The 14338-nt window shown below is 41.0% G+C and overlaps 1 protein-coding gene across 1 annotated transcript; it reads left to right on the top strand.

The window, feature by feature from the left end:
• Positions 1–3155: 3155 nt before the first annotated feature.
• On the top strand, positions 3156–13886 carry LOC101995163 (olfactory receptor 5V1-like). The gene is made up of 2 exons (XM_005357150.2): positions 3156–3200; positions 12927–13886. Exons 1-2 carry the CDS (start codon positions 3156–3158, stop codon positions 13884–13886), a joined length of 1005 nt encoding a protein of 334 aa, XP_005357207.2.
• Positions 13887–14338: the final 452 nt, after the last annotated feature.

The raw sequence follows: 14338 nt of genomic DNA, 5'->3' as shown, positions 1-14338 counted from the left end.
CCACATGCTCTTCCAGTATTTTATTTTATTTCTTGTTTATTTTTCTTGGTTCTAAGCCATCCTGAATGGTTATGATGGGATACCGTTATAACTTTCACTGGCAATTCTATGATGGCTAAATACATAATTTTTTTTGATTGACCACTTGTACCTCTTTATTTGAAAGGGTATGTTCAGTTCATTTGCCTATTATTAATTGATTTATTTGGTTTTGAGAGGTGGCTTTTTAGTCCTTTACATATTATAGGTATTAATCCTTCGTCGAATGAATGATAATGTGAAGATATTCTCTAATTCTGTTACCTGTCTCTTCAACCCACTAACCATTTCTTTTACCTATAGAAACCTTTTAATTAGTTATACAAATGCCAAGTCTTGCTTCTCTTCTCTGAACAATTGGAATTTTAGTCAAATCAATTCCTCCATTCTTATCTTGGAGAATCTTTTTCTATGTTTTCCTTGACTAGGTTCAAATCTTCAGGTTTTACTTTGAGGCATTTGGTTTATTTTGAGCTGATTTTTAGTGAGTGAGAGCTAGCTATCTCGTCTCAGACTTGAGCATGTGGGTATCCAGCAGCTCTGCATGGCACTGCTGCAGATATCTGTAGCTGTGTGGCCTTATTTCTGAATTGTCTGTTCTGTCCCACGGGTCTGTTTGTGGCATACCATGCTGGTTTTGTCCCTATAGCTGTGATAGTTTGAATGAGAATGACCCCCATAGGCTCATAAATTTGAAACTTAGTCACCAGGGAGTGGCATTATTTGAAAGGATTAGGAGGTGTGGCCTTGTTGGAGGTGAACTTTGAGGTTTCCAAAATCCCAAGCCCAGCCCAGTGGCTCTCTCTTCCTACTGCCTGCTAATCTGGATGTATAATGCTTGACTACCTCTCCAGCACCTTGTATGTCTGTATACTGCCATGCTTCCTGCCATGATGACAATGGACTAAACCTCTGAAACTATAAGCAAACCCCAGATAAATGTTTTCTTTTATAAGAGTTGCGGTGGCCATGGTGTCTCTTCACAGCAATAGAATACAAAGAAATAGCATTGTAATGTAATTTGAATTTATATATTTTGACATCTCTAGTATTGCTCTTTTGGCACAGAATTAGATGGGCTAATCAGGCTTCTTTGTATCTCCAAATGAATGTTATGATTATTTTGCCTATTTTAGTATATATAATTGTTGTATCTTGATTGCTTTTTTTCCTTGGCTATTATTCAGTGACCTTCTTTATCTCTTCTAATTTTGGTTTGATGTCTGCTCTGTGAGATCACTACTCCACCTTACTTTCGGATCCTGTTGTTTTGAAATATTATTTTCCATCTTTTTACTTTCAGTATGGGTGTGTCTTTGTCAAACAGTCCATGGCTGTTTCTTTTTAAAAAACAAAAAATAAAAAAAGCCAAATACAAACAAACAAAAAACCAGTTGGGCCTTATTTTTACTGCAATTTTTTTTTTTTTTTTGGCCAATTTAAGGACTCTGCTTTTTTGTTTCCACCATATCCATCTTAGGGACTGCATACACATTCTCATTTATTTTCCATAGTTTTACATTTATTTTATTGGGAGCACACACATGCTACAGCACATGCGTGGAAGTCAGAGGACAGACACCTTTCAGGAGTCAATTTTCTTCTTTTTCCACTTAGGCCTCAGGGATGAACTTCAGTTCTCTAGGCTGGCAACAGCACTTTTACCCTGAGTCATCTCACCCACCTTGATCCCTCGCCTTAACTCTGTTTTGTAACGTGCCAGACTGTGTCTCTACAGAACTCACCAATACTTTCCTTTTCTCTTCCTGGAAAATTCCACTTGCTAGGGGTTCCTCCGCTCCCCTGCCACATGATGTAGTACCTGATGTTAGTTAGAGTCCTTTGACTGCTTTCTAGACTTGCCTGGCTCTGTCTTCCAGTCACCATTGTACTCTGAGCCTTTTCAGCTGCTTGATGGTTTATGCCAGACTTCCAGAAGCACAAGAAAATCATAGGTGCTCCTAACCCACTGTCCCCCTTCTCTGAATTCTAGATAGTATTCCACATTCTGGAAATGTTCTTAATTTAAGACAATCAGGCAGATTTCAGCTGTGGTTATAACAATGGTCACTGTATACAGCGTATCTTGACAGCTGTGCTGTAGTAGCCCACTAGGACAGGCAATAAGTCCTGGTTCAACAGTTCACAGGGTGTTTATCTCATGTGTTCTGTGTCCTCCGGTACTTTTAGAATATTTGCACCATTTTCTCCCTTCAAAACCCTATATTATAATTCTTTACAATTTTCCAGATTTTTCTGCGACCACTAGTATGTGTGAAGTTATAACAAACGTAATTATGATTTGTGCTTCTGTGACGTCTTTATTGGACATCTATGAGAAACCTATGTCTATACTCTAGGTGTATAGATAGTCCTATCTCGGGTGCTTCATAGCTCTGAAATAGTATGTGCCTTGTAGATCTGGCTTCTTTCACTTAGAATGAAGTTTCCACGTTTATAGCTAGGGTTATAGCTCAGAGGAAGAGCAGGCCCTGATGGTCAATGAGTCTAAAGTAGTTTCATTATTTTGTTTTGTCCTTTATTTAATAGAGTTTATTCTAAAAAAAAAACCTGCAAATAAATGTTTTTAAGATTTATTGTGTTTGTGTGTGTTAAGGTGGGGCTGAAGGCCAGAGGTGTCAGATCCCCTTGGAGCTAAGGTTACAGGTAGCCATAAACCACCCAATATGATGCTGGGAGCTGCAATCAGTTCTTCAGAAAAATCGGTACTGATTTTCTTTTTTTGATTTTTCGAGACAGGGTTTCTCTGTGGTTTTGGAGCCTGTCCTGGAACTAGCTCTGTAGACCAGGCTGGCCTAGAACTCACAAAGATCCGCCTGCCTCTGCCTCCCGAGTGCTGGGATTAAAGGCGTGCGCCACCACCGCCCGGCTGGTACTGATTTTCTTAAATCATTCTTAAGTGCTGAGCCACCACACAAAAACCACATTATTAATGAGATAGTTGAGTTTAGAGACTTGACTTTTGGCATGGCTTAATGTTTTTACTTTTGTTCAGTAAAATACTACAAGACTTAAAACTTCACAGGCTTCTCCTCCACATGTGCTCCGCCCAACTGCTTGACGGCTCTGCCTTCCTCTCCTTTACCCTTCGCAGCATGTCAGCAGGTCATGAGAAGTTGAGGGACCATCAGTCAGCGTGGGTAATGGCATAGTGGGTACTGGCAGAGACGTAGGCAAGACTGTGTCCAGCAGAGCAGTCCTAACTCGGAGTGGTCCAACGCTAAAGACAGCAGACATACTGCAGTACCCAGCTTGCAGACTCTGTCTAGGAAAGCACGTGTCAGTACTTACATCGTCTCTCTAAGGTAAGGAGAAGCCAGCCTTGTTCTTTTAGCTGCCCACTGCCTCTTAGCAAAAATCTGGGAGTGAACTTCATTTACCAATGTCCCCAAAGAGATAGGAAACTGATCTCCTCACTGCATACTTGGGAAAGATGATTGCCAAGACTTTAATGAATCCAAGAGAGAATTGCTCTTCATCTCTCCAATTTCTATTCAGGCTGTTGCCCTTGACTTGTGCTTGCACAGCAAGGAGTCCCAGAACAGCTGCTCAGAGGCAGATTAGATGGGACGTTCCCAAAAGGTTGGGCCTTTATAAATGGCCATTCTGGAAAAGTGAATTGTGGAAAAAAGCAAAGGATTTCCAGCTCCTGTGTTAGCTGGTGTATGTGCGCTGTAAAGCTTCCAGAATGAAGAATCTCCTTCATGGTGCTCGGAGGTCAACTTTCAGCTTTTAGCAAAGAATGTACTTTCAAGTACTAGTTTGAAAAGCAGCAAGTCCCGCACCAAAGACAGAAATCTAAGGCGTTTGGTAAGAGTTGAGAGTAAGTGTATATATTTATTGTCATTATCAAAAAAGACTTCAAGTATCTGCTATAACCTTAAGAAAAACATTGTAGGGTAGTATATGCATTTCCATTACCGTTTTGGTGGCATTTATGTAATGACATTTTAAATATCTTTCTGTATATGTATAACTTTCTGCAATGGTGCTTATAAAACCAGGGTGGAGTTCACTTCAGAGATCACCTAGTATAAAACGCAAGGGCTGTTTACATTCCTTAAGTGAAATAGTACTAGTGGAAAATATATTTGTGGCAAATAATATGCAATTCTGAGTGTTTATCCTGTGCTTTGGGAAAGCATGGCAGAAAGAAATAATTTCCATGGAGAAAGCACAGGGACATATATGCGAGCAAAATGTTTGTTTAAACAAATATAATTAACTTAGTACAAATGGGTTTAGAGATTATATTTATTCACCAACTAAAGGATTTTTATTGAAATTTTTTCTCCAAATATATTTTGATCATGTTTTCCCATCCCCAAGTTCCTTCTAGATTCTCCCCACTCCCAACATCTCTACTCACCTAACCTTATGTTCTCTTCCTCTCACTATATTCAAAAAAACAAACAAAAAGAAGAAAACACACAAACACATTCACCACACACATGCACACACACATCCACAAAAACAGGAATATATATATATGAGCAAAAGACCAATAAGATGGGGGGAAGCAACATTAAACAAGAAGTCTACAAAAATGCCATTGGGTTCATTTGTTGAGAGATTTCGTCTTTTGCTGAAACGCAGTGATACTTAGGCCATGGGTAACAACAGCTTATTAGCAGCAGTAAGACCCCAAGCTCTTGAGTGATTGCTTTGCCCCACATCCTGTTAGAAATGTCCTGTATCTGGAGTTGCTCTTGAATCATTTCCTCCTCCATCATCTCTCCTCGAGATGATTGTCAGTTGGGAAAGAAAGAAGTGGAGTTGTTGCTTTCAGTTGGGAACCGAGTCAATGCCTCCCAACCGTCTCCACCGGGACCATGGGTCTTGGGAGGGGCTAGACCCCGAGTAAGTCCTTCACAGACCACCGGGTCGGAGTGCCACATTTCTGCCCATGCCAGCCATTAGGTCCTCAGGTCTAGAGGATATCTGCGTGAGAATTTCTGGACAGAAATGTCCCCCAGCATTCTCCCATCCCCTTCCAAATCCTCTAGTGCTCACTCAAGGCTGTCATTAAAGAGCCTTTTGAGGTCTCTTTTCCATAAATGCACTGGATAGCTCTTCTTTATTCACTGGAAACTTGCTGAGTTTCCGTTCACACACGGCCTTTTAGAGCTTTTCCATGCAGAACTGAAAGACCCAAGTTAAGACCTCAAGGAGCTTGCACTCAAGATGGAGTGTGGGGCTCCAGGCAGGTAATCCGTAATCAAGTAGGGGCTCTCTAGCAAGTGATAAACAAAGAATAACTTTATTTTATTTTCGATGGGGTCAAGGGTGAGAGCCAGATCCTGGGTTTCTTCCCAATTCTAGCACAGGGCTGTATTAGACCCCACAGCAGAACTGAAGGGATTTCATTGAGACTTGTCTGTATCAAGGAAAGATTGCGGGCTAGTGCTGATAGGAAGAAAGAATTCATAATTCGAAGGATGTTGTGGCTTGAAGGCCCTTAGATATCAAAGGAAGCAGTTGTTTGTCTTCCCTTCCCCGAAACATGGAGAAGCACAAAGGAAGTATGACGTGCTAGACGAATTACATGCTAAGATAAATTTCTGAGCAATGTTGTGATTTTTTTTTAAGATTTTTAACCCACCGATTATAGTAGGTGCAGCTCTGCCTGCTAGGTGGGACCAGGCCAGTCTCACCTACCAACATGTGGTCCTCGGACCGGCTACATCAGCATCACCCGAGAGCCCATGAGAGCTGTGGGAGGCTTACACGAACATTCAAAGTGGAGCAGTAGCATTGCAATCGATCTCTGAAGGTTCCATCTGCTCCTCAGTTTCCATGTTAAGGGAACTGCGCAGAGTTCAGGGCCCAGCAAAACAAAAGCAAAAGCTCATATATCCAGTTAATACTTTAACGTTGCTACAAGCCCTTGAAATCATTTAAACTTTCAATTAGATAAATTGGTGTGCATGTGTGGTGGCGGCGGCGGCGGCGGCGGCGGCGGCGGCGGCGGCGGCGGTGGTGATGGTGGTGGTGTGTGCGGGCGCGGGCGCGGGCGCGCGCTTCTGTGTGTGTGTGTGTGTGTGTGTGTGTGTGTGTGTGTGTGTGTGTGTGTGTTAAGTAGGTCAGCAATTTACTGGGCTCCATGAGAATTAGATTTTAAACTTTTAATCATTGCTTTGTGCTATTCGAATCAAATATGAATAGATGTTTCCCTGATGTGCTGCAAGGGCTTCATAGTCGCCAGCTTCTTGTTTCGTTCATGCCCATTTTGTTTCCTTTGGGGAAATGAACCCCTTAAGGTTAGTCAACAGAAAATTTCATTTATTGAAAAAAAAAAAAACCAAAACTCTTTTAAGACCTCTAGGGTTATTTATGTTCCACAGTTTGTTTATATTTAGGTTTGAAAATTATGCTTCACTTTCGCGCCAACTTTCTATTGAAATTTAAATACTTTAAGCTCCTTAAGGCTCTGAGACTTGGAATTTCTAATGAAAGCTGTGTTGGCTTATTAATCATGTGCACTGAATTCTTAGAACCAAAGATAAGAATTCTTGGGCTTTGAAGACTACAAAACAGTTTACAAATATACCATTATCCGTAGCAAAATATTGTCATCAGTCATGATTGTTATGAAATAAACTCTCTCTGTACCCCAGTTTCTTTATTTGCAAAATGGCACACCATTTCCTAGGTTCTTGTGCAAAGTCAAATGAACCAAAGCGTGTCTGAGTCCTAGATGCAGTTCACGTGAAAGATCACCACAATATGTACCTCTAGGCACAGCGTTAGATTTACTGTGTTCTCTATTCTCATTCAGCTTGGAAAATCCTGGGTAAATTCAGGTATGTAAAACATATCTTTTCACAGTAACACACTGAGTTTTTAATTGGATAGTTGTACTAAATTCAATTTTAATTTTTAAAGAAAAAACTGTACCTCTTTTAAACTATTATACAAGACTTTTTTAAAAAGCCAGTCAGCTAGATATACTGAAACACCTGAAGAAAACTCACTCTAGGGGCTGGAGAGATGACTCAGCAGTTAAGAGCACCAGCAGCCCTTCTAGAAGACCCAGGTTCAATTCCTAGCACCTACATGGCAGTTCACAATTGTCTGCTGACTCCAGTTCCAAGGGATCTGGCACCCTCACACAGACATACATGCAGGTAAAAATATCAATGCGCACAAAAATAAAAGTTAAAAAAATCTTCAAAGAATCACTTTTCTGTGATATATACACCCTGGCTGACTGTGGAAAGTAAGGTCACTATTACACAGCAGAAGGCTGACCATCAAGGTTACTGATCACTGTACAGTAGTGTGTAAATTCCCAGGGGTAAATGTGCATCGTCTCAGAGTGTTATGTGTAAGTGGTGACATTTGACACATTTTGATGATGACGATAGTTCAACCTAGCTGCCCTATGCTGACAGACTCAGCATCAGGGATAAGGAAAACAGGATGGATGCCACTGTACTACACCTCACCCCTGACCCAGGAGAAGTTAGATCAGCTAAGGAAATCCATGGAAACACCCATAAGGAGACACAGCTAAATAATGCCTAGTGGAGGTGTTCCTTGGGAACTGATGACACCTAAGCAGCAGTTTCTAAGAACTTTAGAGTAGATATTATACACAGCTTCAGAAACTGTATTCTAATCCAGAAGCTGATGCAGAGGGACTCTTAAATCCTGGGCCAGTCCTGACTACATAGTGGGAACTTACCTCAGACCAAACAAAAAGAAGAAACATACATTGTTTGAACCCTGGATACTTATTTACACTTTTCTAGTTTATACTTCCACAGCTCACGTACCAATTTTCTCTAAGTAGGATGCAGAGGGAGAAAAGGTGCTAAAGACTTTCATTTCTTTCCGTGTATACGTCTGGACATCTTCCTATACCGGGAGGTATCGTATAAGGAAAGTGTAAACAAAGCAAATACCTGCCTCTGGTTTTAGAACAGCTTGAAGTTCATCTGTGCAGCAGACAGAAGGAAAAGCACATAAGGCCCTTGAATAAGAGGACGTGCGGCTTCAGGGCTGACAACGAACACGCTCATCAGTTACGGGGACTACTTAGGGACCACAAGGCACACGACTAACCTAGCCAAGTTGGTGTTCTTAGTCCTTCCTCGGCACATGCTCAGTCCATCTTATAAACGCTACTCTCTCAGTGCTCATCCTGGCCTTCCTCTCCAGCTGTTCCCTCTGCTTTCCCCAGGACGTATCCACTGCTACAGCAGTTGCCTTTGAGATGATCAATCTCAAACGCACATCTGCAATTTTAGCCTGTCTGGAAGTCACTTTTGCGAATATCCCATACTGCCTGGCATTCAGCATCACTCAAATCTAATCTACAATGTCCTCCTAAATCTACTACATCTAACATGATACCCATTTTAATGAGTGATCCCAAACTGATGGGTGTCTTCTCCGTGTCCTCATGGACTTTACAATCCTTCCGAGTGTGTTTTTATTTCTTTTCCCAAGCTCCAAGATGTTATACTTTTAGCTATGGACCATTTCATTTGGCTCTTGTTTTAGCATTCAGAAGAGTCTCTTGGACTAAATAAAGCAGTTTATATCTGAGGCATTGGAACTGTGGGGGACTCTGGTCATTGGGTTTCACAATTTCATGCAAGATTTAATGAATGGATGTTCATGCATTTTCTAGACATGCAATACTGTTTGCTTGTTTTCATAGTCTCAAAGCTGATGGTTTTCTAAAACTCAAGCTGTTTCACTCCAGGTGTCCCCCCACTTTCAGTCTGCCCTCATCTAAAGGGTTGTCTATGATCCCCTATTGTTTATACTCTGTATTCTTGCCCACTCTCACACCAAAGTCTGGCTTCCAAGAAGACATTGTCAGCTGCCCATATAAGAGAGACAATACTTTCTGAGTCCCTAGAGCAGAAGTATTTAGCTGGTTTGTCCCCATTGACTTTGTCCAAAAAGGCAGGCTTGACAGAGCTTCACACGTTTTGTTTCTATCCTCAAGAGTCTGATGGCCCACCATCTGCTCTGGAGGGGTCACCAATGAGGTTCTGCTTAAATATAACTCGCAAATCTGTTGAGAATTAATGTAAAGGTTAATGGCAGCCATCTAGATTGTCTTAGCAGCTCCTGGGAATCTAGCAGGACTCTCAGATTATGAGGCATGAAGAGGCAGGGGCTTCCAAGACCCAGAATCTAGAGGCAATGCAGCTCTCATAGAAGTCACTGATGTCTCGGAGACCTCAGAGTCTCGCTTCTGTAGCAACCAAGTCAACAGAAGCCCTTTGAGTTTGTTTGGCCTTGGATGAATAGATCCAGATTGTTTTCCTTGGGATTTCCACCTTAGCATCACCTGGGAGGCAGGCTTACCTCCCCTTAGCGACAGACCAGTGTTCTCAGACATGACATGCTCAAAGAAATATGCATAATACGTGTGTGCACATATGTATACACACAGAGACATATATGAACACTTTGAATCTGTTACCCAAATTCCATTTGCCCACCAATCGCATTCAATCCCCAAATAAGCCATTGTCAGAAAAGAAGTACATGTCATTTGTAAATGTGTTACTTACTGAATTATGGTAGAAAGCAAAATAAATAATGCCAAAAAAGGGAAAAGAAAATGTGATAACCTTTTCAAAAACTAAGCCTGGGTTTAACAAATCTTGAAAGGAAGACTGCATTAAAAATTTTCCTGTTTTTATTTCCTTTTTCATCTTATTTTGAAATTTCAAATTATACTCTTTATTTAGTATAATTGTAAGAGCATACACTGATAAATGTTTACATATATAAACCACCAAAATTAAGATACAGAACATTTTCCTCAGTCTAGAAGACACCTTCATTCTTTTTTCCAGACAACACCATTTCCAAGTTCTATAAATAATCACTATTCTTACTTGATCATCGTAACTTAGATTTAGCTACTTCTGAACTTCATTTAAAGGAAAGATATAGTAGCTATTCTGTTGTGTCTGGCTTCTTTCATGCAACAACAACTGTTTAGGCTTCCAGTACTATTAATGTTTTACTATTTTGTGTTTTTTAAACTGCATTCATCGTTCTGTTTTATGATATGCCACAATTTGTTGTCTGTCCTGTTGATTGACATACCATTTCCTTGGGCTACTCTAAGTTCTCATAGAAGATTTTTTGTGACATATTCATTTTACTAAGACTCCTCTAAGACTGAAATCATCAAGTCATGGAATAACTATACCCATAACTTATTGGAAATTGCCAAGTGACTTTTAAAAAATAATGTACAGACTTTGATTCTATTGTGAAGATTTGGAGAACCAGAAACAATGGTGTTTCCGTCATCACAACAACCTCTAAAGAGTCTGTTGAAAATGCACATTGATAGCTTTTCTTGGATTTATTGGAGAATTGAGATTGAAAAACAAATAACTAAACTGAAATCTGGGGAGACATCAGCAACCAAAATAATCTATATATGTTTTTCCTAGAACAGATATTAGATGTCACAGAAGCTAGTAAGACTCAAATAAGAATAAATGGTGAATTGCTAGACTAAATATAGATTAACATCAGAACACGGAGTCCTTGACAGCCATCAGAGATGGTTTGTTTTTACTTTTTAATTTTTCTCTATGAATTCTACCAAGTGCTCACAGGAAAGACGGAAAGATGTCCTGGGGCTGTGTCTTTCAAGGTGTTCTTTCTTGTAGAGGCTGAGGAGGGAAAGACAGTAGTAGGCAAGACTCCTACCAGCCATGCTTCATAGCCATAGTTCCAAACATGAAATCTTCAGAACAAGAGTAGCAGAAATTGCCGCATTAAGGTACTATGAGAACCACTGTGTGTGGGAAAGGGAACTGAGTGGGTAACAAGACCTAACCTGGGTGAGGACAGGAACACACACTAGGTGCAGTGCTATAGCTGGAGAAGGGACAGGCTGAGCCTCATCTAGAATAGGACTCCCCTCTCTATTACTGGGAAACAGTCTACCAAACAGATTATCTCTAGAGAACTAAAACCAGAAGGATATGCGAAGCCAAGCAGAATACATGTGGATACACTAGTCCAGTCCCTAAGAGCAAAGCGTGTACCACTGAAGCTTGTGACTTACTCAGAGTGACCACAGAAACAATAAATTTCAAATTTAGCCCAACTACTAAATTAGCTCTCATTTTAAAAATGTCTCAAAAAGGAAGCTCATCAGGAGCAAAAGAAGAGAGGTAGGTACTGACAATTATGGGCTGCTATCCATGTTATTCTATGTTCATTACCCCTCAACACAGGAAAAACAAACTTACTCAGGAAGAAATAAATAGCCTATGTAGTTCTATGACTGTCTGAAAATTTGACTTTGAAGCTTAAAACCTTTCAAAACAATGCCGGCCAAGCATACATGACTTCACTGCTGAATTTAAATAGGCATATAACAAAAATAGAGAATGTGCATAATCTCTGCTAGAAGAATCAAAAGAAACTTCCTAAAACATTTTAAATTAACAAGGAAAGATAACCATATACCAGCATCATTTCTCATGTATATGAGTATTTTAACAAATAATTAGCAAATCAAATCTAGAAGCATATAGGAAGGATGGCATAACAGTCATTGAGATCAAGCCTTGCAATGTAAGGCTGATTCAGCATTCAAAAATTTGAGCCATATAATGTCAACACGCTACAAAAATAAAAGCAAAATCATCCCAGTACATCTAGTAATGTTTTTAGAAAATTAAATACATGCTGATGATGATGTGTGTGTGTGTGTGTGTGTGTGTGTGTGTGTGTGTGTGTGTGTGTTAGTATATGGAGCTTCATGTAGTCTCGGAAGTAGAGCACAAAACAAAACTCTGAGTCCTTTCAGCAGCTCCAAAACACACAAACACACACAAGACTATCTCAAAAGTCTACATAACAGGGGCTTTTCAACTCAGTAAAGATGCTGAACAAATTTAATGTCAAGGGCACAGATTACTAATATAAGGTCATGTTTCTTTTCCCAACAATTGTGTAACAGACACCCTTCACAATGCAGGGGGCACTGCCCCCACTGTCAGCAAACGACAGGTATAAGAGTTCAAGCCACTTCAAGACCAGAAATCCACAATTGCTCCTGCCTCCAAGACTGACAGGAAATTAGCAGTTCCAACAATGACCCAGAAATAAGTGCAAGAGACCTCAGAGAAAATTAGTAATTCAATTGTTTATATTTTTTTATAAATGCTGAAAAGATCAAAGTTTCTGTTGAAAAATGACATCAACTTATTTTAAAGACTGACTGAAAATCCCATTCTGGAGAAGCAGTGAGAAACATTTTCAGATATTCTACGTGCATATTTTCCTCCCAAGGTTTATAGCGAAAGAAAGGGAATCATCAAAGTGTCTAGTCAACATGGAGATGGAGATGAAATTTCTTTTGTGTTAGAGAGTACAATGCAACATTAGGGTTTGTGCTCCTGATATTTTAAACACATAATTAGATTAAAAGATGAGCACAGAGAAAGAAAGTCTATAAAGGAATACATTGAAAGGTAGCATGGACCCAAGAATGGGTATGTTTACCGTTACAGCATTCTTTGTTATTCTTACATTTTTTACAATAAGAATTTATTACTTAAATAAGATACATGCAAAGAAGAATTTAAGAGCGATTTTCTGGTTTGAAAGGAGATAGAGCAGACCCAGAGAAACACAGAAGTTGGCAATTTGTGATGGATTTTTTCCCAGGTCTGTATTTGTTCTTACCAATTGGCAGCCATACAAAAACCCCTGGGATATCAAGAGACACTCTCTTCTAAACCTCTCTCCGTAGCCCAGACAGCTGCATCCCTGATGTTACTGGGCATGGCCCCGTAACTCAGCAATGTGTTTGATGGTGTCTTCAACACGTATTTACTCTGAGTCCTTTGTTCTGTTTGTAGTTGGCTCCATCTGAAATGAACAATAAAACCCACGTCACAGAATTCATCTTCCTGGGATTTTCCAACCACCCCAGCCTACAGGGTGTCTTCTTCCTGGTCTTCCTGGCCATTTACTTGACCACTCTCCTGGGAAACACACTCATAATGTCGGCCACCAGGGTCAGCCCTGCCCTCCACACCCCAATGTACTATTTCCTCAGCAACCTGAGCTTCTTAGACATCTGCTACACGACCACCACCATTCCGGCCATGCTGGTGAACTTCTTCAGGGAGAAGAAGACCATCTCCTACGAGGGTTGCCTCTCCCAGATCTTCTTCTTTGTGGCGTGTGCTGGAACTGAATGTGTCTTATTGGCCGCCATGGCTTATGACCGCTATGTGGCCATTTGCCGCCCTCTTCAGTATCCAATTCTCATGAGTGTGAAGGTCTGTGTCTGCTTGGTGGCCGGCTCGTGGCTGTGTGGCGTGGTGAATTCCGTGACTCACACAGCACTGGCAGCCACACTCATCCTGTGTGGGCCCAACCAGATCAGCCACTTTCTCTGTGATATCCCGCTGCTCCTGAAGCTCTCTTGCTCAGACACCTCTGTCAATGAGTCTGTGCTCCACGTGGCCAGTGCCACCATCGGCCTGAGCCCCTGCCTGTTCACTGCAGGCTCCTACATACTCATCATCTCTGTCATCCTTAGGATTCCCTCTGCTCAGGGCCGGAGAAAGGCCTTTTCCACCTGTGCTTCCCACCTCACCGTGGTGGTGGTCTTTTATGGAACAGCCAACTTCAACTATGATCAACCCAGGGAAGGCTACTCCCTGGACATGGACATCCTGGTGTCTGTTCTCTTCTGTGTTGTGACCCCCATGTTGAACCCCATCATCTACAGCCTGAGAAACAAGGAAATCAAGGGTGCGCTGAGAAAGCTGGCTGGAGGGTGTGCATTCCCTAGTGATAGCAAGGCCTAGAGAGTAACCCAACATTCTGTTATTGTAATGCAACATTGTCAATTATAAAGTTCACACCCCAGAGCCACAGAATCAAGTTACAAAACAAAAATCACAGAAAACTCAGAACATTTAAGTCAGTTTAGGATTTTATGTTCAACTGCATTCATTCACAGCTACCCTAGGATACATGTGCCCCATGGGCCATGTAATGGACATGCCTCAACCAATAGTCTTCGAAGTGGAACATGCAAACATCTGAAGAAAATTCTCCATAGGTGTCACACCACCCAGAGGTGGTGGGATCTGGAAGAACGGGGTCAATAAATGAAGAGGATAAAGTCTGATGCAGTAGCCTTCATCTGGAGCATCGGACAATTTATATTCTGAGGGTTAGGAAGACCACATGAGTAAGGCATCCAACACCAAACAAGGTACCTGTGGTTTAAAAAAAAAGTGATTTTCCATAGAGG

This window comes from Microtus ochrogaster, chromosome 21 (assembly GCF_000317375.1).
Source record: "Microtus ochrogaster isolate Prairie Vole_2 chromosome 21, MicOch1.0, whole genome shotgun sequence".
Taxonomy (NCBI): Eukaryota; Metazoa; Chordata; class Mammalia; order Rodentia; family Cricetidae; genus Microtus; species Microtus ochrogaster.
This window is presented reverse-complemented; position numbering and strand designations above follow the sequence as displayed.